General features: G+C 44.4%; 2 protein-coding genes across 12 annotated transcripts in view; one reads left to right on the forward strand and one right to left on the reverse strand.

Moving 5' to 3' along the window:
* Window positions 1-3,103, reverse strand: part of LOC102125345 (uncharacterized) — a 42,293-nt gene extending 39,190 nt beyond the window's left edge. For 5 of the 8 annotated variants that reach the window (XR_012433273.1, XR_012433268.1, XR_012433272.1 and 2 more), the window contains exon 1: window positions 3,024-3,082. Coding sequence is in view for 2 of the 8 variants with exons in the window: in XM_074036767.1 (XP_073892868.1) it covers window positions 2,591-3,090 (500 nt within the window). In the remaining 6 variants the exon portion in view is untranslated. Of the gene's footprint in view, window positions 1-2,590 lie in introns of all 8 variants that reach the window. The other 3 variants (XM_074036767.1, XM_065543163.2, XR_012433269.1) reach the window with 2 other exon arrangements.
* Window positions 3,104-3,153: 50 nt separating this feature from the next.
* SFT2D1 (SFT2 domain containing 1) lies at window positions 3,154-26,520 on the forward strand. Of its 4 annotated transcripts, XM_005551458.4 has the most exons (8): window positions 3,154-3,303; window positions 15,832-15,918; window positions 16,497-16,579; window positions 17,710-17,791; window positions 20,209-20,244; window positions 21,706-21,764; window positions 23,394-23,423; window positions 25,983-26,520. In XM_005551458.4, the coding sequence occupies exons 1-8, from the start codon at window positions 3,241-3,243 to the stop codon at window positions 26,020-26,022; spliced, it is 480 nt and encodes a 159-aa protein (XP_005551515.1). In that variant the 5' UTR covers window positions 3,154-3,240; the 3' UTR covers window positions 26,023-26,520. The 4 variants fall into 4 exon arrangements, with proteins under 4 accessions (XP_005551515.1, XP_073892870.1, XP_073892869.1 ...); XM_074036769.1 differs by lacking the exons at window positions 20,209-20,244; window positions 21,706-21,764; XM_074036768.1 differs by lacking the exons at window positions 20,209-20,244; window positions 21,706-21,764; window positions 23,394-23,423.
* Window positions 26,521-26,779: the final 259 nt, after the last annotated feature.

Consider the following 26,779-nt stretch of genomic DNA (forward strand, 5'->3'; position numbering starts at 1 on the left):
ATTTACTAACGAGGGGGTGAGGTATGCTTGTGATTTTGCAGGAGATGAACGAACCGTGTGGATGCCCTCAAGATGTGTATGGCCATGGAACGGGAGACTGGAGGGACCCATGGATTTCCCAGTACAAGCCATGAGCCAGTTGAATTTGAATGCCAAGATGGAACGAGGACCGACCGAGTTACGATGCTTAAAGGACTAATGCTTTCTGACTCAGCTACTCTCTACCCTGAATACAAGAGACCCTAATAGTTAAGGCAGGAGTATCATCACCCCTATTCAGCATGAAGAAGTTACAGAAGATGGACCTTCATCCTTCTGCTACCTCTAGGATTAAGGGTCCTCTTGTAAAAGGGAAAGGGGAGATATGTTGGAAGCGTTCAAACCAGAGTGACTCTAGTAATAATGACAGCTAGCAATAATGATACCTTCTCTTTTACAATAAAGAGAAGGGGGAGCATGTTGGGAAAAAGCAGTGTTTTGGGAGGGAAACCGAGGCAGGACTTGCATAATGTCCGTTGGAATGTGTCTAGCTTTCCTAGGCTCCTAGGCCCCTATTCCCATTATCTCAAGTAGCAGAACATGTTCCATATAAAAGGTAACCCATCACAGCTGTAAATCAGGTGCTTAATGCAACGTGTCCTTTTGCCCACCACATTCTCACCACCTGTTTCTTTATTGGATTACCAATAAATACTGTGGGTTCCTAGCGCCTCGGGGGTCTTCGCAGCCTCCACGGTAGTGATGGTCCCCATCGTCCCACATTTCTCTCTCAAACTTTTTCTCAGTCCTTTGACTCCCCCACGACCTTGTGTTGGGGCTGATCGCCCCAACAATTTTGTGCCTGGGCTGCCTTGTGTTCAGGAGAGTCATTGGCTCTTGAAAAAACTGTGGCCAGGAAGCAGGAAAAGCTAGGAAGTAAGGTTTTTTGTTTGTTTTTTGAGACACAGTCTTACTCTGTCACCCAGGATGGAGTGCAATGGAGCGATCTCGGCTCACTGCAACCTCCGCCTCCCGGGTTCTAAGGGATTCTCTTGTCAGCTTCCCGAGTAGCTGAGACAGGCACCCGCCACCACAACCATCTAATTTTTGTATTTTTGGTAGAGGTGGGGTTTCACCATATTGGCCAGGCTGGTCTCAAACTCCTGACCTTGTGATCCACCCATCTTTGCCTCCCAAAGTGCTGGGATTACAGGAATGAGCCATCGTCCCCGGCCTATACTTGAAAATCTTGAAAGCAGTTATGTCAGACGTGCTAACCAGAGCACCCCATCCTGAATAGCGGCTGGCTAAAATGAGGTTGAGACCTACTGAGCTGCATTCCCAGACAGTTAAGGCATTCTAAGACACAGGATAAGACAGGAGGTCAGCACAAGATACAGCTCATAAAGACCTTGCTGATGAAAGAGGTTGCAGTAAAGAAACCGGCCAAACCCCACCAAAACCAAGATAACGAGAGAGACCTCTAGTCGAGTTCTCACTGCTACACGCCCACTAGCGCCATGGCAGTTAACAAATGCCATGGCAACATCAAGAAGTTACCCTACATGGTCTAAAAAGGGGAGGCATGAATAATCTGCCCCTTGTTTAGCATATCATCAAGAAATAACCATAAAAATAGGCAACCAGCAGCCCTGGTAATAGACAGCCTTGTTCTGCCTGTGGAGTAGCTATTTTGTTCCTCCACTTTTTTTTTTTTTTTTTGAGACAGAGTCTCACTCTGTCTCCCGGTTGGAGTGCAGTGGCGCGATCTGGGTTCACTGCAAGCTCTGCCTCCCGGGTTCAAGCAATTCTCTGCCTCAGCCTCCCGATGTTCCTCTCCTTTCTTAATAAACTTGCTTTCACTTGCCCTGAATATTTTCTTGCTTAAGATCCAAGAACTCTCTTTTGGGGTATGGATCCGGACCCCTTTCCTGTAACAGATACACTCTATGACTTATTCAGTAGAAGCATAGAGTTTTCTATAGATCTTACAATCTACTTTCTGACCTTTTAAAATTAAGGACATAAGGATAAGACTTGACATGTTAGCATGAATAGGCCACATAGAAGTATCTTCTGCCTAAAGGATAAGGATGCTGAGCATTAAGACTTTTATCACAAGAAGGCGCGACTTGCTTTCCTAAGGTTCCTGTGGTATTTGTTTTCATCTAAATGAGTTTAGATAAAATTTCTACTGAGGCAGTAGGATGGACAATAAACCTTTCTGAGGATCCACCTTTTAGTTGAAAGATTTTAGGGAGGAAGTAGAGTGGCCAAAGTAGTTAAACAAAATAATAGACATTCTCATTACCATCTTACCAAGCCTAGAAGCAAACAGAGCAAAACTTATCACTTAATGACTTCTGGAGCCCATATTAGGCAGCCCTGATTTTTAATCTCTTAGCATGGTGGAAAATGAGAGAAAAAAATGCCACTTCCCCCTCTGTTAGTGTTTGTTCATCCAGCACGAGCCGGAGAACAGTGAACGCTTGTTCAACGGTCTGTTTACGCAAAACTAGAAAAATGGGTTGCATTAGCTATTCCTTTTATAAGATTTCACTCTTTCAAACTCCTAGCTGACCAGGGAACTGAGTAAAGAAACAGCTCTCACAAGGGCAAAGGAGTGAGGCAGCCTCCTGCTACTTCTCCTGAGACGGTCTGAAATACAGTTCCTCGCTTTAATCCTGAGGCAGGCGTTTGTGTCTCCGGATGAGGAGACCCAGCTGGGAGGGCTGGCGACGCCCCCAGAGCCCCCTCGTGGGTGGCGGGGCGCTCGTCGGAGCACGGCCACCTGCCCCCAGAAGCCCTCCGCTCCCCGATTCCCGGCGAGGAAAGGCGCATTCGGGGCCGCGGACCCGCCCAGCAGGGCCCCTCGCGGGGTCCGGAGGACGCCGGGTCTGCAGGGTTCACTGGTCGTGCCCCGGTCAGGTCTACCTTCATGGCTGTGCGCCAGCTGTGGGCAGGGGGCCCATACCCACGCTGTGTCCCCGCGCGTTGCCACCCCGCACCTCGCGGACAGTGGGAAGGGACAGCCCCACCATCACCTGCCACTACGCAGACTTGAAGGACCACGTCCAGGCCAGAAGGACACGCTGGTGAGCATGCGCGCATTGCTACGGCGGCCGCCCTGGCAGCGCTGACGAGCCGGAAGTGTGCAGGACCGGACTTCCGGCTGCTCTGTGGGATTCGGGTTCGGGGTTTCCTGGTGGGCGTCAGCGGCCGGCAACAGAGTGCCGGGCGCTACGGCCCTGGAACGGGGCCATGGAGAAGCTGCGGCGGGTCCTGAGCGGCCAGGACGACGAGGAGCAGGGCCTGACCACGCAGGTAGAAAACCCGCGCCCTCGTCCAGTCCCGGGGCTGCCCGCCGGCCCCGGCCGCAGTGAGGACCGGCCGGGCGGGTAGGGTGGGTGCGAGGCCGGGGGTCTGGGCTTCCTCTGCTCGGCCGGTTGATTTAGGAGGGCTCCGTCTGCTTCCTGGGGAGAATTTGAGAACCTTCCTGTTTTCCATGGGGTCTACATAAACCCCCTTTGAGACCCACCCTCCAACTCTTCCATCTGGTCTCTGACTCTCAAGAACCCACCAACGCCTGCCCTCACTCTCCCAAATAATCCATCGCTCCCACACCCTATTTGGTTTTCTGAGCCTAGTGCGGGGTTTGGCCTCGGGCTATGCAGCGTAAGTAGCTATGCAGGGCATTTATCCTGCGAGCTGCAGTGAGCCGAGACCCTAAAGCTTGTTGCATCTGTTTGTCTCTGGAGGTAAAGGAGGTACTATGTGTGTGTGTGTGTAGGAGGTTGGTCTTTTGGAAATAGGGAGACTGGAGGAAAAATAAACAGGACATTGATAAGTGAAATTATATTGAATTAAACATTTTCTGTTAAGGCAGTGAGTCCTGGTAAGAATTTTTTTTCCTTTCTTAATAAAAGCCCTTGTGTCTGCGCCTTACCAGCGAGAAGGTAAGAAGGTTCAAAGTAGCAGTGGAGCAGGAACTGCGGTATAGGTATTTTTGTTATTGCTTGAGATTATATTGCGTATTATTGTGCGCTGTCACAGAAGTTGGACATTTAAAATTGTATTTCATAAGGCTCTTCTGTTTGTCTCTTCCTGACTTCCTTGTCATTATACTTACTCAGCACTTCTTGTGGGCAGAGTTCTGGGCTAGAGTTTTGGGTTCAGAGAGTGTAAGACAAGTATCTGTTCTCATTGCGCTCTGTAACTCTGTACATTACCACAGCCACATGTGGCCAATTAATTTTTTTTTTTGGTTTTTTTTTTTTTGAGATAGAGTCTTGCTTTGTCGCCCAGGCTGGAGTGCATCTCGACTCACTGCAACCTCTATCTCCCAGATTCAAGCAATTCTCCTCCCTCAGCCTCCTGAGTAGCTGGGATTACAGGCACCTGCCGCCACACCCTGCTAATTATTTTGTATTTTTAGTAGAGATGGGGCTTTCACCATGTTGGTCCGGCTGGTCTCGAACTCCTGACCTCAAGTGATCCGCCCACCTTGACCTCCCAAAGTGTTGGAATGACAGGCTTGAGCCACAGTGCCTGGAGCAATTAAATTTAAATTAATTAAAATTAAATAAAATTTAACATTCAGTTCCTTAGTCACAGCAACCACATTTCACATGTTCTGTAGACACATGTGGTTAAAGGCTAGTGTATTGAACAGTGAAGATATAGAACATTTGCATTGCAGAAAATTCTATTGGACAGTGCTACTCTAAACTTTGGAGATGCGAAGGTAATATCACTTATCTTGAGCCCACTGTCTAGAGGGGAGAAAAGATACGTGGAGAAGTAATCAAAGATTAGAGTGACTGGCTGTATAGACAAGTGCTGCGAGTTCAGAGGAGGTGATCATTCATTAACAAATATTCAAGTTCCTGCATATGTTTGACATTGTTCAAGATGCATGTGTTAATAACAAGTGACCAGTGCAAATACCTCCTTCACATGGAACTTAAATTTTAATTGGAGGAAACAATGAATAAACAAGTAAGTGTATAATGTGTCAGACAGCCATAGAAAAAGTCAGAGCAGATTGAGGAGGTTGAGGTTGCCGTATTAGATAAGGCCTTCGTGCCAGGGAGCCATGTGTGCACAGCTCAGAAGAGCTGCTGGGATGTCTGAGCGTCCTGTGAATAAGGGCCTCCAAGGCAGAGGGCCCTGCAGATACAGAGTCCCGAGTGGAGTGTGGTCAGCATGTTCAGGGCCAGTAAGGAGGCCAGAGGGGCTCTAGCAGCAGGGCAGAGAAGAGGGACAATTGTAGGAGAGAAGGTGAGGCAGGAAGGGGGATTTTCAATTGTGGGGGTTCTCATAGGCCATGGAAAGGATTTTAGCTTTACTCTTGAGTGTGATAGGAAGCCTTTGGGTTTTGAGTAGAGTGGTGGTGTGACCGACTTGGATTTTAAAAGATCACTCTGGCTGCTCTGTGGAGAACAAACTGTAGAGGCAAGGTTAGAAGCCCAGAGACTGGGCTGGAGACAAGTACAGTTGTCCTGGCAAGAGATGACTGTGGCTCAAATCAGTGATACAAGTGGTTTAAAAAGCGAAAAAGCCTGTTTAAAAAACAAAAAAGTGATCAGATTCTGTAAATGGTCTGAGTGTGCAGCCAGCAGGCCTCACTGTTGACGGATTGGATGTGTGAGTGAGAGGAGGCAAGGATGCCTCATGCGTTCGACCTAAGCATCTTGAGAAGTGGAGTTGCCATTAAATGAATGTGGGAGGAGCAGGTTCAGGGAGGAAAATCATTTCAGTGTGGATGTGAGGTCTGAGATCCAGGTAGCATCCAAGTGGAGATGTCAGGAAAGCAGTTGGACATAAGACTGTAGAGTTTGTGGGAGGAAATAGGAGAGAGATGAGATCGTCAAGTAGAAAACAGATGAGATCCAAGGTTTGACCTCTGGTTTTCTCTGGTGTGTAGAGGTTTAGAGGATGAGTAGCAGCCAGCAAAGACAGCTGAGAGGATCGGCAAGAGGAGGAGGAGGAGAACCCAGAGAGAAGGATGCCCCAGAAAGTGAGGGAAGAGAGTGCTTTAGGAAGGGGAGGGGACCCAGTATTGTTAATGGGTTTCAGAAGTTAAGAGCAGGTTACCTGTGGAGGTTATCAGTTGTCACTTCCACGAGAGCAGTCTTGGTGGCTGGATGGGGACAGAGGCCTGATTGAAGTCAGGGGAGAATAGAAAGAAGTTGGAATCAGTATGGGCATCTCAGTGATTTTTCCTGTGGAGCAAAGAAGTGGGTGGTAGTTGAAGGATGCAGTGAGGTTGGGGAACATGTCATTTTCCCAAGGAAAATACTGGATGTTTCTGTGCTTTGGGAATGGTCCGGGAAAGGGGAAAATGATGGTGCAGGCAAGAGGGGATTGTTGCTAGGGGGCTATTGAGGAGTGACTTGGAAAGCAAGTGTCTCTAGGGAGGAGGAAGGGGCAGGAAGTGGCAGTGAGGAGGGAAGACACCTGGCTCACTGCTGTCCAAGTGGTGCAGAATTCGCAGGGGAGAGCCCTGGCCCTGGAGACTAAATTTCAAACCTAGCAGGAAGGTGAGAGGATCCTCAGAGAAGAGGGTGAGGACATAGGGAGGTTTGCTGTTAGTTTTTGGAGATGGATAGGAGACGAGATGGGATTAAAGGTGCACAGACCTGAATGGGGTGAGGGATGACCTGAGAGTGTTGCCCTTCTTGTGCAGCAAGACGTAACCAGGATAGTGGGCACGTTGGAATTGGGTCTTGACAGGGATGGTTCTCGGCCAGTTGAGGAGTTGGGTGAGGCAGTGAAGGTCATAGGGGAGCATGCTGACATCCAGGCTGTGTCGCCCTCCTGTGGAGGTGCTTTGAGCCCAGGGGAGAGGCACGGTAGCCAGAGTTCTGGGACACCTCTTTTGAGATGTCTGGGAAGAAGTCAAGGAGGGAGAGATGTTGAGCCAGATCTTAGAGTTGATCATATTCCTCCCTTGATCACATCCTTCGGTGACTTCCTGCAGCACCTGAATAAAATCCAGATCCCTCCCTTGGTCTCTCAGCCCTTCACTGCTTGTTGGCCTGCCTCCCTGCCCTCTCCCCAGTGCTTGCATTGCCCGGCCCTCTTTCTCCTCCTCAGTTGGAGCATTTTCTTCTGCCTGGGAGACTTGGCATTGCATTTCTTTTTTCTGGAATGCCCCTTCCTGGCTCTTTTCAGAGTTGGATTGGTCACTTCCTGATGTCTTTATTTGGTCACCTCTTTAGAGAGGCCCTTCCTGACCCAGTTACGCTGCCCCTATTTATGTCCTTAGTAGAACCTGCCTTATTAGTTTATTGCCCATTTTCCCCCATCTGAATGTAAGTGCACTACGTTCTGTCTTATTCCCTTCTGTGTATGTAGAACCTACCAAGTACCTGACGTCTAATAGCTGTTCATAACTACTTGTTGAGCAAACAGAGGAGTGAGTTGTTTGGATTTGGGTAACTACCAAGGAGAGGTGAGGGCATTGGCATAAGGTACTTGTTGGGAGTTAGATGACAAGAATGGCAGGAACATTCTACAGAGTTCTCTTGTGAGAGCCCCTACTAACCCCTGCTGACACTTTGTGAGATGTCTTAGTCCATTCAGCCTGCTGTAACAAAATACCTTAGACTTGGTGATTTGTAAGCAACAGAAATTTATTTCTTACGGGTTTGGAGGCCGGAAGTCAGAGATCAAGGTGTGCTCATGGGTTCTTGGTGAGCCCCTCCCCGCTTCCTGGTGTCACACTGTTGCCTCTGTTTACATCTTGACATGGCAGAGAACAGACAGCTTTAGTCTCTTTCTCGTCTTATTAGGGCATGGATCCCATTGATGAGGACTCCACCCCCATGACCTGATCATCTCCTGAAGGGCCATCTTCCAGCACCATCACCGTGGGGCTGAGGATTTCAGCAGACACTCAGACCATAGCACACGGGTTGAGACAAGTCCATTTGCTTGTTGACTGAGTATTTCATATTTACAAATGGCATTAATTTATCATGTTTCACTTCAAACATCACCGCGTGGAGGATGATAATAAGAGAAAATTGCCTAATATACAATTTAAGCTCTCTCTGCCTCTCCCACTTAGAAGATTGTAAATATACCTACCTTATCTACTTCCCTCACTGTTCCCGTAGTGGGTGTGGGTGAGGTGGGTAGTGGGAGAGTGTAGAGAAACACAAGGAGGAAACTGTCTTTCCAGGTAGAGGGAGCTCAGGTGGCAGAGGAGACCCCCAGCAGGAGCAGCCAGTGAGGCGGGAGGAGAGTCAGGAGAGCCTGTGGGATGTGGGAGTTGAAGAGAACATTGCAAGCAGGAAGGAGTGCCAAAGTGTCCTGTGCTGTTGAGTTGGAAAGGATACTGATGTCTCGAAAATGTCCCTTGGAATTAAGGACAGGGAAGTGACTTGTGTCTGCAGGGTTTCAGCCAGGTGAGGCATGTGAAGCTAGAATGGTCAAGGTGAACTTCCCAACCACTGCCAGGCGTGTGCCAGCCGGGGGTCCTGTCCACTCCCACGACATCAGAGATTCCTGGGAAAGAAGGCACTGGGCTAGGAAGGGAACTACATGAAAAAGTGTGGGGGCCGAAAGGCCTGGGACCTTGACTGCACCTCCCCAGGGGCTGCACTGCCCCAAGTCTGCACTGTGTTCCGAGTATGGCGTGCAGAGGGAGCTTTCCCTGGGAGGTCTGCCAGGTAAAGCCTGTGTAATTGCCTGTGGCCAGCCCCAGAATCACTCACAGTGCTGTGGTCTGAATGTCTGTGTCCCCCTTAATCCCCAGTGTGATGGTATGAAGAGGAGGGGCCTTTGGGGTGTGATTAGGAATGGGTTTCATGCCCTAATAGAGGTCCCAGGCCACATGCAGTGGCTCATGACTATAATCCCAGCACTTTGGAAGCCTGAGGCAGGAGGATTGCTTGGGCCAAGGAGTTCAAGACCAGTCTGGGCATCATGGCGAGACCCCATCTCTACAAAAAATTTAAAAATTAGTTGAGCGTGATGGTGTGTGCCTGTGGTCCCAGCTACATGGGAGGCTGCGGTGGGAGGATTGCTTGAGCCTGGGAAGTTGAGGAAATAAAGGACGCATTGCCCTTTCCGCTGTGTGAGGACTCAGAAGGTGTCATCTGTGAACCAGAGATGCCTCACCAGACGCCGAATCTGCTTGATCATGGACTTCCAGTCTCTAGAACTGTGAGAAATAAGTGTCTGTTGTTTATAAGCTCCCCAGTCCACAGTGTTTTTTTTTTAAGAGAATTAAATAGTTTTATTAGCTACATACAATTATGGATGATATACAAGCTTCATTCCCATCTATAATGTTATCTAGTACCATTATTCAGTTTAGATATATTGCATGGGATGTGCCAACAATCTTTTTTTTTTCTGAGACCAAGTCTCGCTCTGTTGCCCAGGCTGGAGCACAGTGGTGTGATCTCAGCTCACTGCAAGCTCTGCCCCCCAGGTTTACGCCATTCTCCTGCCTCAGCCTCCCGAGTAGCTGGGACCACAGTCGCCCGCCACTGCGCCCGGCTAATTTTTTTGTTTTTTGTTTTTGGAGAGACGGGGTTTCACCGTGTTAGCCAGGATGGTCTCGATCTCATGACCTCATGATGCACAGGCCTCGGCCTCCCAAAGTGCTGGGATTACAGGCGTGAGCCACTGCGCCCGGCCAACAATCGTTTTTATAACTGATAATTCTGTGATTTTGCTTGGGTGATCCCCTTTAGTGGTGAACTTCAGGTCACAGCAGTAACTGTCAGTTCAGCTACACCGAGCTTACTGAAGACAATGGCTTCCCCACCCAAGCAGACTGTGAAGAATTTCCAGGTAGAACCTGGCATCACCCTGAAGGAATTCTGACTTCACACTCTTGGGGCAAATTTAGCAAGATGGCTTCAGAGGAGACTAACTTTACACAGCACGTTTTAAAAAAGACACATTGATTCAGTGTTGAACAGCATGAGTGCAAACAAAAAAATTTACATTAAAACCCTTTGTTGGAATGCTTGGTACTTTCCACAGAACAGAAACTAAAATAACCTGTTAATAAAATTAGTCACAAATACAGTCCTGGAGTTTTTTGCTCATACACTTGAGTGTTGTCTAAAACGTATCTTCTTTGTAGCAGCTGGGCTCTGCCACCACTGTGCTTGGCTGAGTTCACAAATCTCTTGTAACCTGTAGCTTCCCTGTCGCTTCTCTGGCTCTCCTCTCCTACTAAGCTTTGTTTCCTGGCAGTGATTAAAATCTTCTGCCAGTGCCATGGCTACTGCTGCTACTGGAACCACCATAGCCACCTTGGTTTTTTGAACCTGTTTATGCCTAGTATTCCATTATTGGAACGCTAAGCATGTGGGAGATATTTATATTCTCCTGTTCAAGGTCATCGCCAAGGTCTGATTTTTCAAATTCAGAAAAATACAACCTCAGGCCTAAATGGGTTAAAATCTTCTGCCAGTGTATGGCTACTGCTGCTACTGGTACCACTGTAGCCACCTCGGTTTTGTAAAGTATTGTAAAGTTTGGCAAAGTATTGTTCTCCACCACCATAGGGGTCAGAGCTTCTGCCTCCAAAGTTTCCTCCCTTTATAGGTCCAAAATTTGAAGACGGTAATTGCCAAATCATTGGAGCTTCTGCCACCTCCAGAATTGATTCCATCATTACGAAATCCATTACAGCCATCCCTGCTGTCACTGCATCCACCGCCACGGCTGTGGACAGCTGCCACCAAAGCCATCACGACCACTGAAGTTTCCTCCATGACCGAAGTTGTCATTCCCGCCAAAACCACCTCCACAACCGCCACCAAAGTTTCCGGAGGCCCTTCGACCTCTTTGGCTGGATGACGCACTAGCCGTCTCTTGCTTTCACAGGACTTCCCTCACTTCACAGTTGTGGCCATACACAGTGTGGTATTTCTGGGTGACAGTCTTGTGCACAGTCCTGGTTGTCAAAGGCTACGAAGGCATAGCCCCTTTTCTTGGCACTCCCTCTGTCAGTCATGATTTCAGTCACTCCAGTTTTTCCACACTGTTCAAGATCTCTTAGGCGATATTCTTCAGTGTGTTCTTTAATGCCACCAACAAATACCTTTTTCACAGTTAGCTGGGGACCTGGTCTTTGAGAATCTTCTCTTGAGACAGCTCTTTGGTTCCACAGCTCTTCATCCACCTCGTGTGGCCTTGCATTCATGGCGCATCCACCTCCTTCACAGTGGCATACAGGACAAAGCCAAAGCCCCCAGAGCGCTAGGTGCTTGGATCTCATGACCACACAGTCTATGAGCGTCCCCCATTGCTCAGATTAGCTTCTCAGATTCTCATCAGTTGTGTGAAAGCTCAGCCCTCCAATGACGAGCTTCCGCAGCTGTTTGGGCTCTTTGGGAGACTGACCTAGACTGGAGTGCAGTGGTGTGATCTTGGCTCACTGCAACCTCTGACTCTCGGGCTCAGGTGATCCTCCCACCTCGGTCTCCCAAGTAGCTGGCACCACAGGTGTGTGCCCCCATACCTGGCTAATTTTTGTATTTTTTGCAGAGATGGGAGTCTTGCCATGTTGCCCAGGCTGGTCTTGAACTGGGTTCAAGCGATCCACCTGCCTCAGCCTCCCAAAGTGCCAGGATTACAGGCATGAGCCACAGTGCCTGGCCTATGGTATTTTTGTTGTAGCAGCCAGCACATAGATTTTTAACCAGGAGCTAGATCCCTTACCCAGCACTTAGAACAGGCACATAGCGGCACTCAGTAAGTATTGAGCCAGTCAGTGGATGGATGGATGGATGGATGGATGGACGGACGGACGGACGGACGGACGGATGGATGTGTGAGTGTACAGAGGCTGGAAGGTGAAGTCAAGTACGCTTTCTGTTTAAGATGGAAAGGGTTTCAGCATATTTAAAAGTTGATGGACGCAGTTTCAGAGAGTGAGAACACATTCACTAGAGGAAAAAGCCCACTAGCATAAATTCCTGAGCAGGTCAGGGGTTGGCTGTAAAGCAGGGTGGACAGGTGGATCTCAGCTCTGTGGGAACCAGGAAAGGATGAGAGCATGGGTGTTCTTACTGGGTGGGTTTGGTGGTTTGGTAGCAGGAAGGTGAGGGAGTTCCCACTGATGACTTTGGGTTTCTGTGTGTGAAGTAGGGGAAGTTGTCTGCTAAGAATGGAAGCGTGGGGCAGGAAGTGGAGGTTCGAAGTGGGTTAGAGGAAAATGCACGTTGAGATAAAGCAAGAAGCCTTAGATTGCCAGGTAGCAGTGTGCAGGCCGTGGGGTGCTGATGAGGACCGACTCAGGACCCCCCTGCCCTGTGCCTGACTTCACCCAGCAGAGCTCAGCTCAGCACCTCCTGGAGCAGGAGGAGGGAAAGCTGCACTCCGGTGGGATGTTACCAGGTGGAGGCAGCAGAAAGGGAATTGGAATGTCCTGTCGAAGCCACTGAAAAAAGGAGAAGGGCGGGATGAGGTGTTCAGGAGGCCAAGGAGTCAGCACAGTGGGAGCCAAGGAACCAGCCTGCTGCGGTCGGAGAGCGGCAACCGGAATTTTGGCGATGGTGTAATTTCGGGTAGAAAGACTGCCCTGGGCTGGGTCAGGGACTGGAGGGGAAATGCCAGTGGAGATTAGGGAATGAGAAACAGAAAGGCCAGGCTGCCCATGTGGACGTGGAAACCATGCCAGATGCTGCAAGGATCTGGGTCGGCCCCCTGATCAAGAGTCCTGAATGAGGAGGAGGAAAAGGTGGCTCTCAAAAGTGTGGACCGCAGCATCCGGTATGGGGAGCAGGCGACTGGGGGAGCGGGCAGTTCTGCCTGGAATGGGCCTGAGGGTCTGCGGATGCCTGTTTCTTTTTCTCACTTGTCTGCGCAAGTTTGTCTTTTTATACCCACTGGTATTTTGAAAAAGGAGTGGGAGGAATACTGGGTTCAGTGTCATCATTAGTGGAAAGCCACAAGTGTTTTCTGTGTTTAGATGGCAGAAGCCCAGGGGCAAGGCTCAGGTCCTTCCGGCTGTGCTGTTTCCTGGCGCTGCATGGGTTAGAGCTGTTCCTCCGCTTCTCCGTCACCGGAAGGGGTGGGTTTCGGCTGTGCTGTGGGAGCCACTCATTCAGCCTTCGTGTTGTTGCTGCTAGGACTACATTTTCCTCTGTTATGTTTCTCACCTGCTTTTTAAAAAAATTAATGAAGTTCTAGTTGCAAGCAGTGCTGTGTTTACTGTGGCAGGAATAGGGAGAGCAGTTCCTGCTGAAGGGCCTGTATTCTCTTGGCTTCCCCTTGCTGTGGTAACAGGTAAGTAAAATGATTGATGGTGGTTTTGGGAGAGAAAGAGGTGGCAATTTTATTTCTTTTCTAAGACTAAGAGATTAACAAAGTTGCTGGTTTTGGTGGGATTGCTCCTGATTGGTGGTAAAATTAAGCAGCATATGAATGCTTATGGTAAGCAGGCTGGGTGCTGTGGCTCATGCCTATAATCCCAGCACTTTGGGAGACTGAGGTGGGTGATCACATGAGGTCAGGAGTTTGAGACCAGCCTGGCCAATATAGTGAAACCCCATTTCTACTAAAAATGCAAAGAATTAGGCATGGTGGCGTGGACCTGTAGTCCCAGCTAATTGGGAGGCTGAGGTAGGAGAATCACTTGACTGTGGGAGGCAGAGGTTGCTTTGAGCTGAGATCACGCCTAAGCAACAGAGACTCCGTCTCAAAAAAAATGCTTGTGATAAGCAGATGTGAGGGTTCCTTCTGTCTCCTAGTTGGAAGATGCACTGCTAGGTTTTCTTTCATGTTGAAGCATTTCGCAGTTTTCCCAGTTAGCAGTTAGGAAATCTGTATTTGTTTCTGTATCCTGGACAATTTGCAAGACTTGAGACAAATCATTTGCTTATGGATTGAATATTCCATGTTTACAAATGGAAATAATTTGTCATGCTGTTTCATTTTAAAGTTCAGTACATGGAAGATGGCAATAAAAGGAAAAAAATACCTACTTTTATACAAATAACCATGCTGTTGCATTGCTGAGAGAAAAACTGGCTATTGAAAACCAGCGTTGAACTTGTGAACAATGGGGTGATTTGAACTTGTAAAAGAAGGAAAAATGGATGCTTTTTCCTCTCACTAAATCCTCACATCATTGTGGACTCACACTAACCTTTAGAAATCACTAGTTTATTCTTTCCATTTTCAATTGACAAGTAAAGATTGTATACATTTATTGTGTACAGCGCGATGTTTTGACATGTATACTTTGTGGGGTGGTTAAATCAAGCTAATGAACATGTCTCCTTTTTTTTTTTTTTTTTTTAACAGATCATTTACTATGTAGTTCAGTCTTTTCAGTTTATTCTGGCCTGCGTAGTTAAAATATACTTAGTGTGTATTCGTATTCTTCCTGATGAGTAAGAATGAAATTTAGATGTTTTTATAGGCAAGTTGACTCTTTGTTTAAAATCAAGTGTTTAGTTTTGCCGTAAACAGATGACATTGCTGGAAACAAGAATGTCTGTGAATTAAAACAAAACGTAAAAAACATTTAAAATGTGTTAAAGAGTGATATATGTTTCATTACAGAATACTTAGTTATTTTTATCTGCTTTTCATGCTACATAAGGATTCACAGATTAATCTCTTGAGGTAAGGAATGTAACCAAAATGTGTTTTGAGCTGTTGCATATGGAACTTTCTCGTATTTTTCATTATTCTTGAAAATATAAGCATGTAGTCTTATATTTAAGTGGATGTGGTAGTATAAATTAGAAATTTAAATTTTGGAATATAAATCCTTACTGTGTGTTTCTAGTTTCTTGCACAGCTGTTGTCGATGTACTTTTTTTAGCCTTATTGGGAAAGTATGTTTTAATAGTATAATTAGTAATCTGAGTGTGTTTATTGCACCTACTGTTGCTGGGTTATCATACTGTAGAAAGTAGACACAGTAATTTCTACTCTTTTCCCCACATAATTTGGCTAGAATTTGCGTGCTATGTAGGAATGCTGTTGCTCTAGAATAAATGGTCATTTCACAGTACGTTTTTACAGTGGTGGAGGAGGGGCCCAAAGCTTTCATGGCTTGGATTGAAAGAGCTTAGAATGGGCACCGTCTGGTGTGTGCTGTGATGGTCTCTGCTGGGGCTGCTCAGGCTGCCTCCTGTAGGTGGCCAGCGTCCTCTACCTTCTATGGGGTGCAGTCACCCCACTCCACCCCCGGCCTGCAGCCAATGACCGGCCGAAGGGAGGTGGCGTCTAGAAGGCCAGCCTCTGCCTCACAGCAGGACTTGGCAGTGCAGTGCGTTGACACTGCGGGCCCACCCTGCACTCTGGGTGAAACCATGTCCTTGCTTGGTTCCTTCCGCTTCTCTATTCCACTTCCCTCACTTCTTAAAGGCTTCCGAGAGCAGTTCCTGCCTAAGTATCTCCTCAGACTCTGCATCTGGGAGCCTAAGGAATTCATCCTACAGAGGCTGAGAGAACCAGTCATGAACCTGTGAACTCTTTCCCAGCCCCAACAGTTTCAGTGTTTTGCCTGGCCTGCGTATCTGCCCCCCGTATTTTTTTTAATCTTTGTATATTTTATAATATATCTCATATGTCATTTTATCCATATCGGTGTATATTGGCTGTCCCTAACAGATAAGGACTTTTGTGAAACATATTATCAGACTTAGCAAAATTAATGGTTATTCCTCAGCATCATCTGCTACCCAGACCTTGGTCATATTACTCGTAACAACCGTGGAATCTTAGTATTCTTAAATGACACTGTGACTTGCAAAATAAATGATTTAGACTGTGTGTTAAAACTTTGCTTTAATTTAGGATAAAGAATCAGATTGGTGGTGAATTAAGATTATATTCTAAATTTTCCCATTTTTTATTAAGGTCCTGGATGCCTCATCCCTTAGTTTCAACACCAGATTGAAATGGTTTGCCATCTGCTTCGTATGTGGCATTTTCTTTTCTATTCTTGTGAGTTAAGGCTTTATATTGTTTAATAATTTTTATTTTGTATTAGACTAATAATTCCATTTAGTACCAAAAATGAATGTCCTTTACTAAATCCGTGTTAAACTATTTTGGTGGAACGTATTTATTGAACTGAAATAAAGGTAGAGATCAATGAAAATATGTAGAAATTAATATTTTGGGGAGTTTTGTGGATAGTTGAAGTAATTTAAGAAAAATTTATCAGCGTGTTAAAAGATCTGGAAAATCAGTAATCTAGATGTTTATTACCTTTTCATACTTGACATTTAGCATGAATATTTAACTTAAATAGACTGAGATTTACTGATAAGCACAAAGAAAGTGTTGTTATGGCTCATTTATATATGCTAATGCAAATAGAAAGAAGATTCAAGTTAGTGTATAACATTGAAAATTAACTGTTTTTTCTGTGTAATCAGACTAGACTGTCTACAAGCAGATTTGTATTTAAACATTTGTATTTACATAATATTGGTATTGTATTACTGCAGTAGCACATTTATATTTTAACCATTAAAATCATAAAATTATTTTTAAATAACTGTAATATCTTAACTTAGGGAACTGGATTGCTGTGGCTTCCGGGCGGCATAAAGCTTTTTGCAGTGTTTTATACCCTCGGCAATCTTGCTGCGTTAGCCAGGTACGTTTGGCTTCTCAAAATATCTGGTTTGCTCTTGCTACCAAATTTACCTTTCTAATAAGCACTTTCCCAGTAGGATGTTTATGTAGCTCTGTACATATTGTAAATTCAGCCACAAGATTTACATGTATTAAGTAAATATGTATTGACTGCTGCTACATACCGTCTCCCATAACAGACGGTATTAGTGCTAGGAATAGCCAGCCTTTGTGGGGCACTTACTGTGTGGGACTGTTCTGAGTGTTTTATATGTATTACGGCGAGCTTGTGAGGTAGGCAGTATTATCATCCCCGTTTATAGCCGGAGATAATAGCACAGAGCAGGGGGGTCAGTGCTGCCCATGGCAGTGAACCTAAATGATGGCTGAGGTGGGAATCCTGCAGACAGTGGGCTCCGGAGCCCAGGCTTGGAGCTGCTGCACTCTAGGCCTTGCTCTTGTGGAGCTTACATTTTAATGAAGATGTTCACATCATAAGCCAGAGAAAGATGGGATGGCATTGGTGCTGTGCAGAGAATTAAAATAGGGTGTGGCAGTAGTGACTGAGGGCTACTTTAGATTGGGAGTATGAGAATCCCTCTTGGAGAACCTTTGACTCGTCCTTGGGTTGTTATTTGTCTTAGTCTCTTTTGTGCTGCAGTAACAGAATACTGTAGACTGGGTGACTTAGGAAGAAGATAAATTTTTCTCACAGTTGGAGGCCTGAAGTCCAAGGTTAAGGCACTGGCAGGCTTAGTTTCCTGCTGATGGATGCATCCCCCAAGGGGAAGATCCCGGTGTCCTCCCAGGGCAGAAAAGAGCAACCCCTGGGCAGCCTCTCCTCCAAGTGCCTCTGATCCCTTTCAGAGGAGTTTTCACAGCCTAATCCGGCCTTCACACTACCACGCTGAGGACACCTACATTTGGAAGAGGACACCTTCACACCATGGTGTGACACCTAGACCATAGCATGTCTAGTGGAATAGTTGTGAAGTTTCTTTATAAAGTTAAGGAAAAAATAAAACAGATTTAGTGAGAGATGTTAACTAAATAAACCAACAGGGTTTCTTTTTTAAAAAAGCAGTTTATTTTTGCATAGCCAGATCAATTAGTAGACCTGTACCTCAGTTAAACTTTATTTGTTTCAAACAGTACATGCTTTTTAATGGGACCTGTGAAGCAACTGAAGAAAATGTTTGAAACAACAAGATTGCTTGCAACAATTATTATGCTCGTAAGTAAATAGTGCATTTTAAAAACTTTTATTGAAGTATTTGCACTGTTATTTTATGAATAATTGTCTGTTCTTAGGTATGTATACTTCTTGTGCTGGATGTAATAATTATATCTGGCCGGGCACGGTGGCTCACACCTGTAACCCCAGCACTTTAGGAGGCCGGATCACCTGAGGACAGGAGGTCAAGACCAACCTGACCAATATGATGAAACCCCGTCTCTACTAAAAATACAAAAATTAGCCCGGTGGCATGTGCCTGTAATCCCAGCTACTTGGGAGGCTGAGATAGGAGAATTGCTTGAACGTGGGAGGCGGAGGTTGCAGTGAGCCAAGATCGTGCCATTGCACTCCAGCCTGGCCAACAAGAGTGAAGCTCTGTCTAAAAAAGAAAAAAATAAAAAATTATGTCCTGTGTGTTATAGAGTTCAGATGGTACAGTATTATCTAAGACTACTGGCTGGGTAAAGCCTGCTTCTGTTGTGTATATGGAATGGTGTAGCTGTGTATTTAAATGAACCCTAGAGCCGAGTGTGCTTTCATTTTTAAGCCCTGCCGATGGTTTCATAAGGGATTGTTAGTTTGTACCCTTTGGAGGGTGGGCGTAGACACCCTCCATAACAACCTCCATAGACACCATACTTCTGTGTCCTTAGAATATTCTTAGGGAGATTTAGCATCATTTGTCATCTGACTTTTGTCCCTTCCCTGTGTGCCGACTTGACACATTCTAACAATATGGCTCCCGTAACAGTATCTTTAAATGTGCCTTCCATTACATTGTGGGTTCTGTCCACAGCTCTCAGGTCATCGCTCTTGTTTTCTTGAGCCCGGGTGGTCGGTAGATTAGAGTTTACGCTTTGGCTAGAAAGGTTGTTTCCATTCTCACACATGCCGGGTGTTGAGCTGTTCATCGTTTCGTGTATTGTGGGCAGGAGGGGGACCCAAATCTCTTCTCCATCCTGCCTCTGTCGCCTAACTCACCTGGTCTGTGTCTCTTGTGGATTTCTTTTGCCTTCAAGCATTTATGATATTTAAAGGATTTAAATATCACCAATATAACTATTAACATGAGCTTTCCAAACACAGCTAACCTATGTTAATTTACAAGGAAATGTTTGTTAACTCTAATCTGCCTGGCAGTCTTCTCCCATCTCCTCACTAGAGGAATCATTTTTAGCTTTATTTATTATGTCTGTATTCAACTTCTTATTTTCTTTTTTTTTTTTTTTTTTTTTTTTTTTTTTTTTTTTTTTTTGAGACGGAGTCTCTCGCTTTGTCACCCGGGCTGGAGTGCAGTGGCCGGATCTCAGCTCACTGCAAGCTCCGCCTCCCGGGTTTACGCCATTCTCCTGCCTCAGCCTCCCGAGTAGCTGGGACTACAGGCGCCCGCCACCTCGCCCGGCTAGTTTTTTGTATTTTTTAGTAGAGACGGGGTTTCACCAGGTTAGCCAGGATGGTCTCGATCTCCTGACCTCGTGATCCACCCGTCTCGGCCTCCCAAAGTGCTGGGATTACAGGCTTGAGCCACCGCGCCCGGCCTTCAACTTCTTATTTTCTTACTTTTATAATCTCCAGTTATTTTGAATTTACTATAATAGCATATGTAACAACATATATATAAACATTTAACTTTAGCTTACGAAGAAATTATATTTCACTGTTAGAATATAAGTAGTTTATATTCCACGAAGATTTTAGTTAGATTAGTTTTGTTTAAGAAATCCTGGCACTTATCCCTCAGCCTTTTCAGTAACATACTGTACCTTACAAAAATACACATCAAATTGAGAGAATGTGGGAGCGTTTGAACATATGAGACATTTCCCAAGGTGGAGCACTTCGATTGGTTTGATTTGCTGCCCACATAAGATCATGCCTAGTAATGGTGGTGAAGAGGCTCTGTCACGTAGAGCCTTGCACGTGCCAGCTTCTAGCTCAAGCCCATCATGGATGCACTCTACCTTATTCATTACAACAGCCCTTTAAAGCATGTAGGTAGGAACTCTCCTCATTTTAAAGAGAAGAAAACAGGTTTAGACAAGTCCACTGACTTCACCAAGGACCCTCAGATAGCAGGCGTTAGAGCTGGGATCTCTTTAGGTCTTTCCAACACCACACCGCCCACCTCTCACGTTCACTCCTGTGCCTACTTGCTTTCACAGGGATGAGGAATGATCATCTTTCAGTTTACTTAACAGAGTAAATTATCAGGTGCTTCCAATTTGCCAAGGAATATTGCAGTTGTAGACTTTAAAGTAATACTTACAGAAAATGTAAATAAAACTAGTCAGCTGTATTCTTACTTTTGTTCTATAGTATATTACCTATGCAAATGAATGTAGAATAGTTTATGCATTTCTATTAGGCTTTTGAAAGGATCTCAAATTTATAATCTACTCTTTCTTCCCTTGTAGTTGTGTTTCATATTTACCCTGTGTGCTGCTCTTTGGGTAAGTTATGCCAGCCCTACTGGCTTTCAGTTAACTGTGTGCCCCCTCCCCAGCTGAAGTGTCATCACACCGTGATGACACATCTTAAAATAGCTCATCTGGTTTTTTTAAAACTCTCTAAAGATTAGGTATTCCTAAAATTTGACATGTTATCGTCCAGCTAGTGGCTAAAAGTGCCATAGATTCTACTGTCTACAGCGTAGAGGTAGTCAGTAAACCCACATGTGCACACTTGCTCACCCATCCAGCTAGTGGCTAAATGTGCCATAGATGCTGCTGTCTACAGCATAGAGGTCGTTAATAAACACACACGTGTGCCCAAGAGCTCACCTGCTTGTGGGCCCGGTTGGCTCCTCTGACAGTGCCCTGTGTGGTGAGGGGCCCTCGCTCAGGGGCTGTGCTCTCTCCCTCATGATGCTGCAGGGGTGCACTGTGACTCTGCAGTGGTGAGGCCAAGTGCGCTGCAAGTAGCAAGGTGTAAAACCAATGGAGAAGGCCAGAAAACACAGATAGTAACAACAGAGAGACAGAGGAACTGAAATCCTCCTCCTACCCTGTGGAGAAGGTTAACAGCTCTTCACTAGCCTTTAAAGAAGTCACAATGTTACAATTCCGTTTGCTTTTTGACTTCCTGATTCTACATCATATTTTTTTATTGTACTCAACCTATTTCCCAAAAGGGTTTGAAGCAGTTCTTGAACTATCAACAAGAAAAGTCCCATTTTAAAGAAGAAAGGGTAGATAGTTTAGACATATTCTATCAGAAATATTCCAGGTTTTTTTTTATTTTGGTGATGTAAGGACAGAACTTTAGTTATATGAGATTGATTTACATGTCATTTCTTAATGATAAAATAATATTCTTGCACATCTCTATAGAACATTGATTTTTGGTTTTGGAATTGCCTGTTTACTTATAAACAGTAGATTGAAGATAAATAAATAAAAAAGCACTGATGGACAAGGAATTCTCAAAATAGATCTTTTAAAACAACCATGGAAACTGATTATATTATTCCAGAAGATCACAATAAAATACAATTTTCCTTCAAAATGTCACTCAGGGAGCAAATAGGCATGAGTAAAATAAGTAAATTTCACATAGGGCATACAGATCTCAGGGGGATTTTAAGTGTTGATTCTATAAGTTAACATTGACTTTAAAGACCTAACCACCTTTAAAAGTTTAATGTTTTCAGCCTATGCACGATTGTTTCAGTAACATTTATTTAAAGTCACATATTTTGCAATATTTAAATTAATGGATATAGTTTTAGAAAGGAAATTATTTTATGGATTCTAAAGTTTCAGATCAACTGTATCTTAAATTTATCACACTAAAATTTAATAAAGAAGATAAATGGAGCCATCTACATTTTTGAAAGAGAAGAATTAAGTTTGATTGAGAAAGTTGTTTTAAAACTTTGAAACTCATAATTCCTCTGTTTTTGCTGCTGTTAGTGGCATAAGAAGGGACTGGCCGTGTTATTCTGCATATTGCAGTTCTTGTCAATGACCTGGTAAGTCTTTCCTTATCCTAGTAAAATGTTAAAATTGCCTGAGATGTGACAAGCATTTCGTCTGGTGTTTCGGAGCCAGACAGGCCCTGCAGGCTCAGAGGAGGGGAGGTCTGGGATGAGTCCTGTTGGAGTTGACAGCGTGGCTCAGTGGTACTGGTAGGGAGAAGTATGGGGTGCTGTGCTCGTGTAGTTACGTAGTGATATGTTCTGCTTTTTTTTAATGTGAGAAAGAAGTAAGAAAAGTAGGTGATGCCATGTGAAAACATAAAAGTGAGACCAAATCACAGGGGGAGACCAAGGGAAGATGAGTTTCCCTGCATTATCCACTCTATTGCTGGATAAATACAAGCTGGAATTTATCTTAATGTTGACTCCGTGGCCCTGTGATATCTGGAGATGTCTTCTGAATTGGCAGTGATTAAATACTTCTGAAGTTACTGGTTGAGCATCCCAAATCCAAAATGCTTCGGGATCCAAACTTCTTTCTTTTTTTTTTTGAGACAGTCTCACTCTGTCACCCAGGCTGGAGTACAGTGGCATTATCTTGGCTCACTGCAACCTCTGCCTCCCGGGTTCAAGTGATTCTTGTGCCTCAGCCTCTCAGGTAGCTGGGATTACAAGTGTGAGAGGCACCATGCCCAGCCCAAAATCCGAAACTTCTTGAACGCTAACATGATGCTCAGATTTGGTTGATAACCAGTAAATGTAATGCAGATATTCCAAAAATCCAGAAAAATCCAGTATCCAACACATTTCTAGTTCCAAGCATTTCAGATCAGAGATGCTTTACCTGCACTGCCTTTCCCACTCCACTTTTGTGAATATTCAGTCATGCTCTGGTTCCTGCTCAGACTCTCCTCCTCTTAGCCTTTTTGTGTCTCGTACTGTAAGAGTTCATCAGCATAAAGGCCATAAATATCTGGGCGGTTGATTAAACGTGCCCTACATACAGCTCCTGCGCTCTTCCGTGTTAGTCAAGAGTGCTTTTCCTTTTCCTTTTCCTTCAGAGCAGCTCTTGCTTGCTTCCTAATGTTTGCTTCCTGGTTTTGCCATTTTACATTCCTCTTACTCGATGTTACCCAGTTTGAGATCACCTTTCTTTTGGCCCTCTTTCCACTGACAGGTAAAACATGGATGAATGTTAAATGCAAATCTCTTTATATCTCAAATTAACCATATAATGTTCCTTACTCTTTTTCATTGATATGTGAAGAAACCTAAATTTAATCTCTTGGTTATTTTCTCTAGGATTTTGCCTTTTATTGCCTAATTTGTACCTAATAATTGATTTATCCCTAAAGGAGACTATAAATATCAGTTTTGGTACAGTTTCTATTTTATTATAAGAAGCTCAGACTTCAGCATGCACCAGAATCACCTAGAGAGTTTGTTTAAAGTGCAGGTTGCTTGTTAAAGCAAGCTTGTGATTTAGGAGGTTTAAGGTAGGGCCTAATAATTTACATTTTTAACAAGTTCCCAGATGATACTCTCACTGCTGGTCAGGGTCACACTTTGAGAACCACTGTACAGTCTCATGGTGCTGTATTTATTATAAAGTTAGACATGGCCTTTTGGCATAAAGAAAAACCATTCAGATGAAGATTCAACATGCTTGAATATTTCTTGCAGGTATAGCCTGTCGTACATCCCATATGCAAGGTGAGCTTGTTTGAATTCTGTCTTGTTTCTGGTTCTTATCTTCACGCAAATATATGAATTTAAGTAATGTTTACATAAAAATACTATTTAAACACTTTTTTTGGTTGATCTTAATTTCCTGAAAGGAAATAAACTTTTTTTTTTTTTGAGATGGAGTCTCGCTCTGTCGCCAGGCTGGAGTGCAGTGGTGCGATTTCGGCTCACTGAAATCTCTGACTCTCAGGTTCAAGATTCCCCCGCCTCAGCCTCCTAAGTAGCTGGGACTACAGGCGCATACTACCATGCCCGGCTAATTTTTTTTGTATTTTAGTAGAGACGGGGTTTCACCATGTGGTCCAGGATGGTCTCAGTCTCCTGACTTTGTCTTGGCCTCCCAAAGTGCTGGAATTACAACCGTGGAGCCACCGCACCCGGCAATAGACATGTTTTCAATGAGATGAAGAGAAGCTTGCCATGCTAATGTCTGTGTGGAAACATTTTGGTGACATGGAGCAGCTGTGTGGGGAGTATCCTCCCGCCCTGCTGCCTGGCATGCAGTAGGGAATGTGGATGAGATTCTGGACCCTCCCGTGGCTTTAGGAGTTCAGAAAATAGGACACAGAGACTCCAGGAAAACAAATTCTACTTAAAAAAAGGAAGTTACGGCTGGGTGCGGTGGCTTACGCCTGTAATCCTAGCAGTTTGGGAGGATCACTTGAGGTCAGGAGTTCAAGACCAGCCTGGCCAACATGGCAAAACCTCATTTCTATTAAAAAATACAGAATTAGCTGGGCATGGTGTGCGCACCTGTAATCCCAGCTACTCGGGAGGCTGAGGTGGGAGAATCACTTGAACCCAGGAGGGAGAGGTTGCAGTGAGCCAAGTTCGTGCCCCTGCACTCCAGCCTGGATGAGAGCCAGACTCCATCTCAATAAAAAAGGAAGTTACTGGGAAAATGAGGGCTTGCACATAAATGCTTATTTTTAGTCAGCAAAAACAGTTGTATGTCAAGAGGTAACTGGCATTTTAAAATATTTTTCCAGAGAAATGTATTTATTTAGCCGTGGAGGAGAAAACAAAACGAGTTCCAATTTTAAATCTGATCGATTTAGAAAAAGATTCTGGTGAGGCACAGCTTTGCCTGTTTGTGAAATTCAAAGATATGTTCTATATTTAAAAACAGCAAAATTGTCTGATTAATATGAACAATGAAGGAAATTGGTAGAAATTTTATTTTTATTCCATTTCAAATATATGATTCATTCTGATAGATACTTATAAGGAGAAAAAGCAAAACAAAGTCAGCCACAGGTGAGAAAACTGCTTAACCAAGAGTGTGCACGGGTAATTTACCATGCCTCGGAGCTTTAGAGCAAGGAGACCTCCAGTACTTCTTGGTGCCAAGGAAAGGACCTGTAGACATAATGTCCTGTACAAGAGGCTCTGAAGAGATGGCAGGACTTCAAGAAAATGACCAGCCTCTCCAGACACTTAGGATCCTGCACTTGAGAGCAATAAGCAATGTACAGATTTTGCCTATAAGAATTTTATTAGTGGATATTTTTAATGGCCTGGGTGAAAGCTTTTTTAATGAAAGTATCAAGTAATAACAGTTTTGGAAAAAAATATGAAAGGTCACACTTTAATCTTTTTTTAATTCTGAGGATTCAGTTATAAACATTACACTTTTAAAACTCAGGTCATTAAAACTCAGTTCATTAGTCTTTTTTTTTTTTTTTTTTTTGAGATGGAGTCTCATTTTGTCACCCAGGCTGGAGTGCAATGGCGTGATCTCCGCTCACTGCAACCTCCGCCTCCCGGGTTCAAGAGATTCTCCTGGCTCAGCCTCCTGAGTAGCTGGGATTACAGGCACATGCTACCATGCCCAGCTAATTTTTGTATTTTTTAGTAGAGATGGGGTTTCACCACATTGGCCAGGCTGGCCTCGAACTCCTGACCTCAAGTGATCTACCCGCCTTACAGGCATGAGCCACCTTGCCTGGCCTAGTTCTTTTAAAAAATTAAATCTTTGTGCTGGGTGTGGTGGCTCATGCCTGTAATCCCAGCATTTTGGGAGGCTGAGATGGGTGGATGGCTTGAGCCCAGGAGTTTGAGACCAGCCTGGGCATCAGAGCAAGATCCTGTCTGTACCAAAAAAAAAAAAAAATTAGCATGGTGGCGTGCCCTACAGTCCCAGTTCCTTGGGAGGCTGAGGTGGGAGGATCTGCTCACGCCACTGCACTTAGCCTGGAAGACAGAGCAAGAACCTCTCTCAAAAAGAAAAAAGTTAGATCTTTTGTTGGGTTATTTTTGGTATTTAAACTTATTTCTTTGTGTTGAGATCAGTGTATGTGCCAGTAAAAATTTCTTAAGATAAATACCATGTCAAAAGTTAGCAAAATATTTTCACGTCTCAGCTCTTAATCTTAAATGATACTGAACAAAGTTTTTATTAATCAGAAAGTGTGCTGGAGCATCCACTGAGTTCTGTTAAAAACGGTGGCTTAGCAGGAACATTTTCTGCAACTTTGCTCTTGAGGAATATTATATTCTGTTTTTTTCCCTCTTTTTTTCCACCAGGGATGCAGTTATTAAATGCTGTTCTTCTCTCCTAAGTTGAAAATCAGAAACTCGTGGAAAAGAGCACTCGAATGTTGATACTCTGTGTTTGGTGAAGTTTGCTTTTCCCCATAAAATACTCCAGAAACAACTGAAGTGACAGTTGAAGACCGTTTTGTACTAAGTCTCATTTTGTATACTGGTAAAAACTACATGCTTGATTAAACCGTTAAATGCTTGTAACTTTAAATTCATGATGTGTCATTAATACGCTTTTCCAAAGGAGATTTTTAATCACTGCCAGTCGTAAATTATTTTTAGCCAATCTTTAAGTCTTTTCAAAACAGCTTTGAAATGTGAATATTTAAGGGTAGACCTGTGCTGCAAGATAATTCAGCTTTTTTGGCTTTTAAAAAATGTCTGCATTTTTAAGACTTTTTTTTTTTTTTACTTTAAATGTGAAACTTCTTATTTTAAGCTAAAAATTGCTTACTATATGTAATAAAAATAATATATAAATCTTTACAATTTTGAAATAAACCCATCCTTGGAAAAATAACATTTTCTGAATCAAATTTATAATATTTTAAGTGACTCAATTCAATATTTAGGCACTCTACAGTCTTTCTGTAGAAAAATGAGTAAGATACAGTCTCCCCTAAATAATACTGCTAAGTATAGATTGTGAGAGAGAATGGGACTGACAGCAGAGCCCATTCCAGGAAGTGCAGGGGGAGGAGGTGAGGCGGCATTGGCTGTGAAGGTGTCAGGAGAAGTCAGGCCACCGGACAGTAATGGCAGCAGGAAGCTACCTTCAC

This window comes from Macaca fascicularis, chromosome 4 (assembly GCF_037993035.2).
Source record: "Macaca fascicularis isolate 582-1 chromosome 4, T2T-MFA8v1.1".
NCBI lineage: Eukaryota > Metazoa > Chordata > Mammalia > Primates > Cercopithecidae > Macaca > Macaca fascicularis.

Bases quoted from the DNA above. Each gene is read 5' to 3' on its own strand.
- SFT2D1 (XM_005551458.4), top strand. From the start codon at position 3,241: ATGGAGAAGCTGCGGCGGGTCCTGAGCGGCCAGGACGACGAGGAGCAG. The intron at 21,765-23,393 runs GTAAGTCTTTCC...TATTTCTTGCAG, and splicing joins CAGTTCTTGTCAATGACCTG to GTATAGCCTGTCGTACATCC. The intron at 23,424-25,982 runs GTGAGCTTGTTT...TTTTTCCACCAG, and splicing joins TCGTACATCCCATATGCAAG to GGATGCAGTTATTAAATGCT.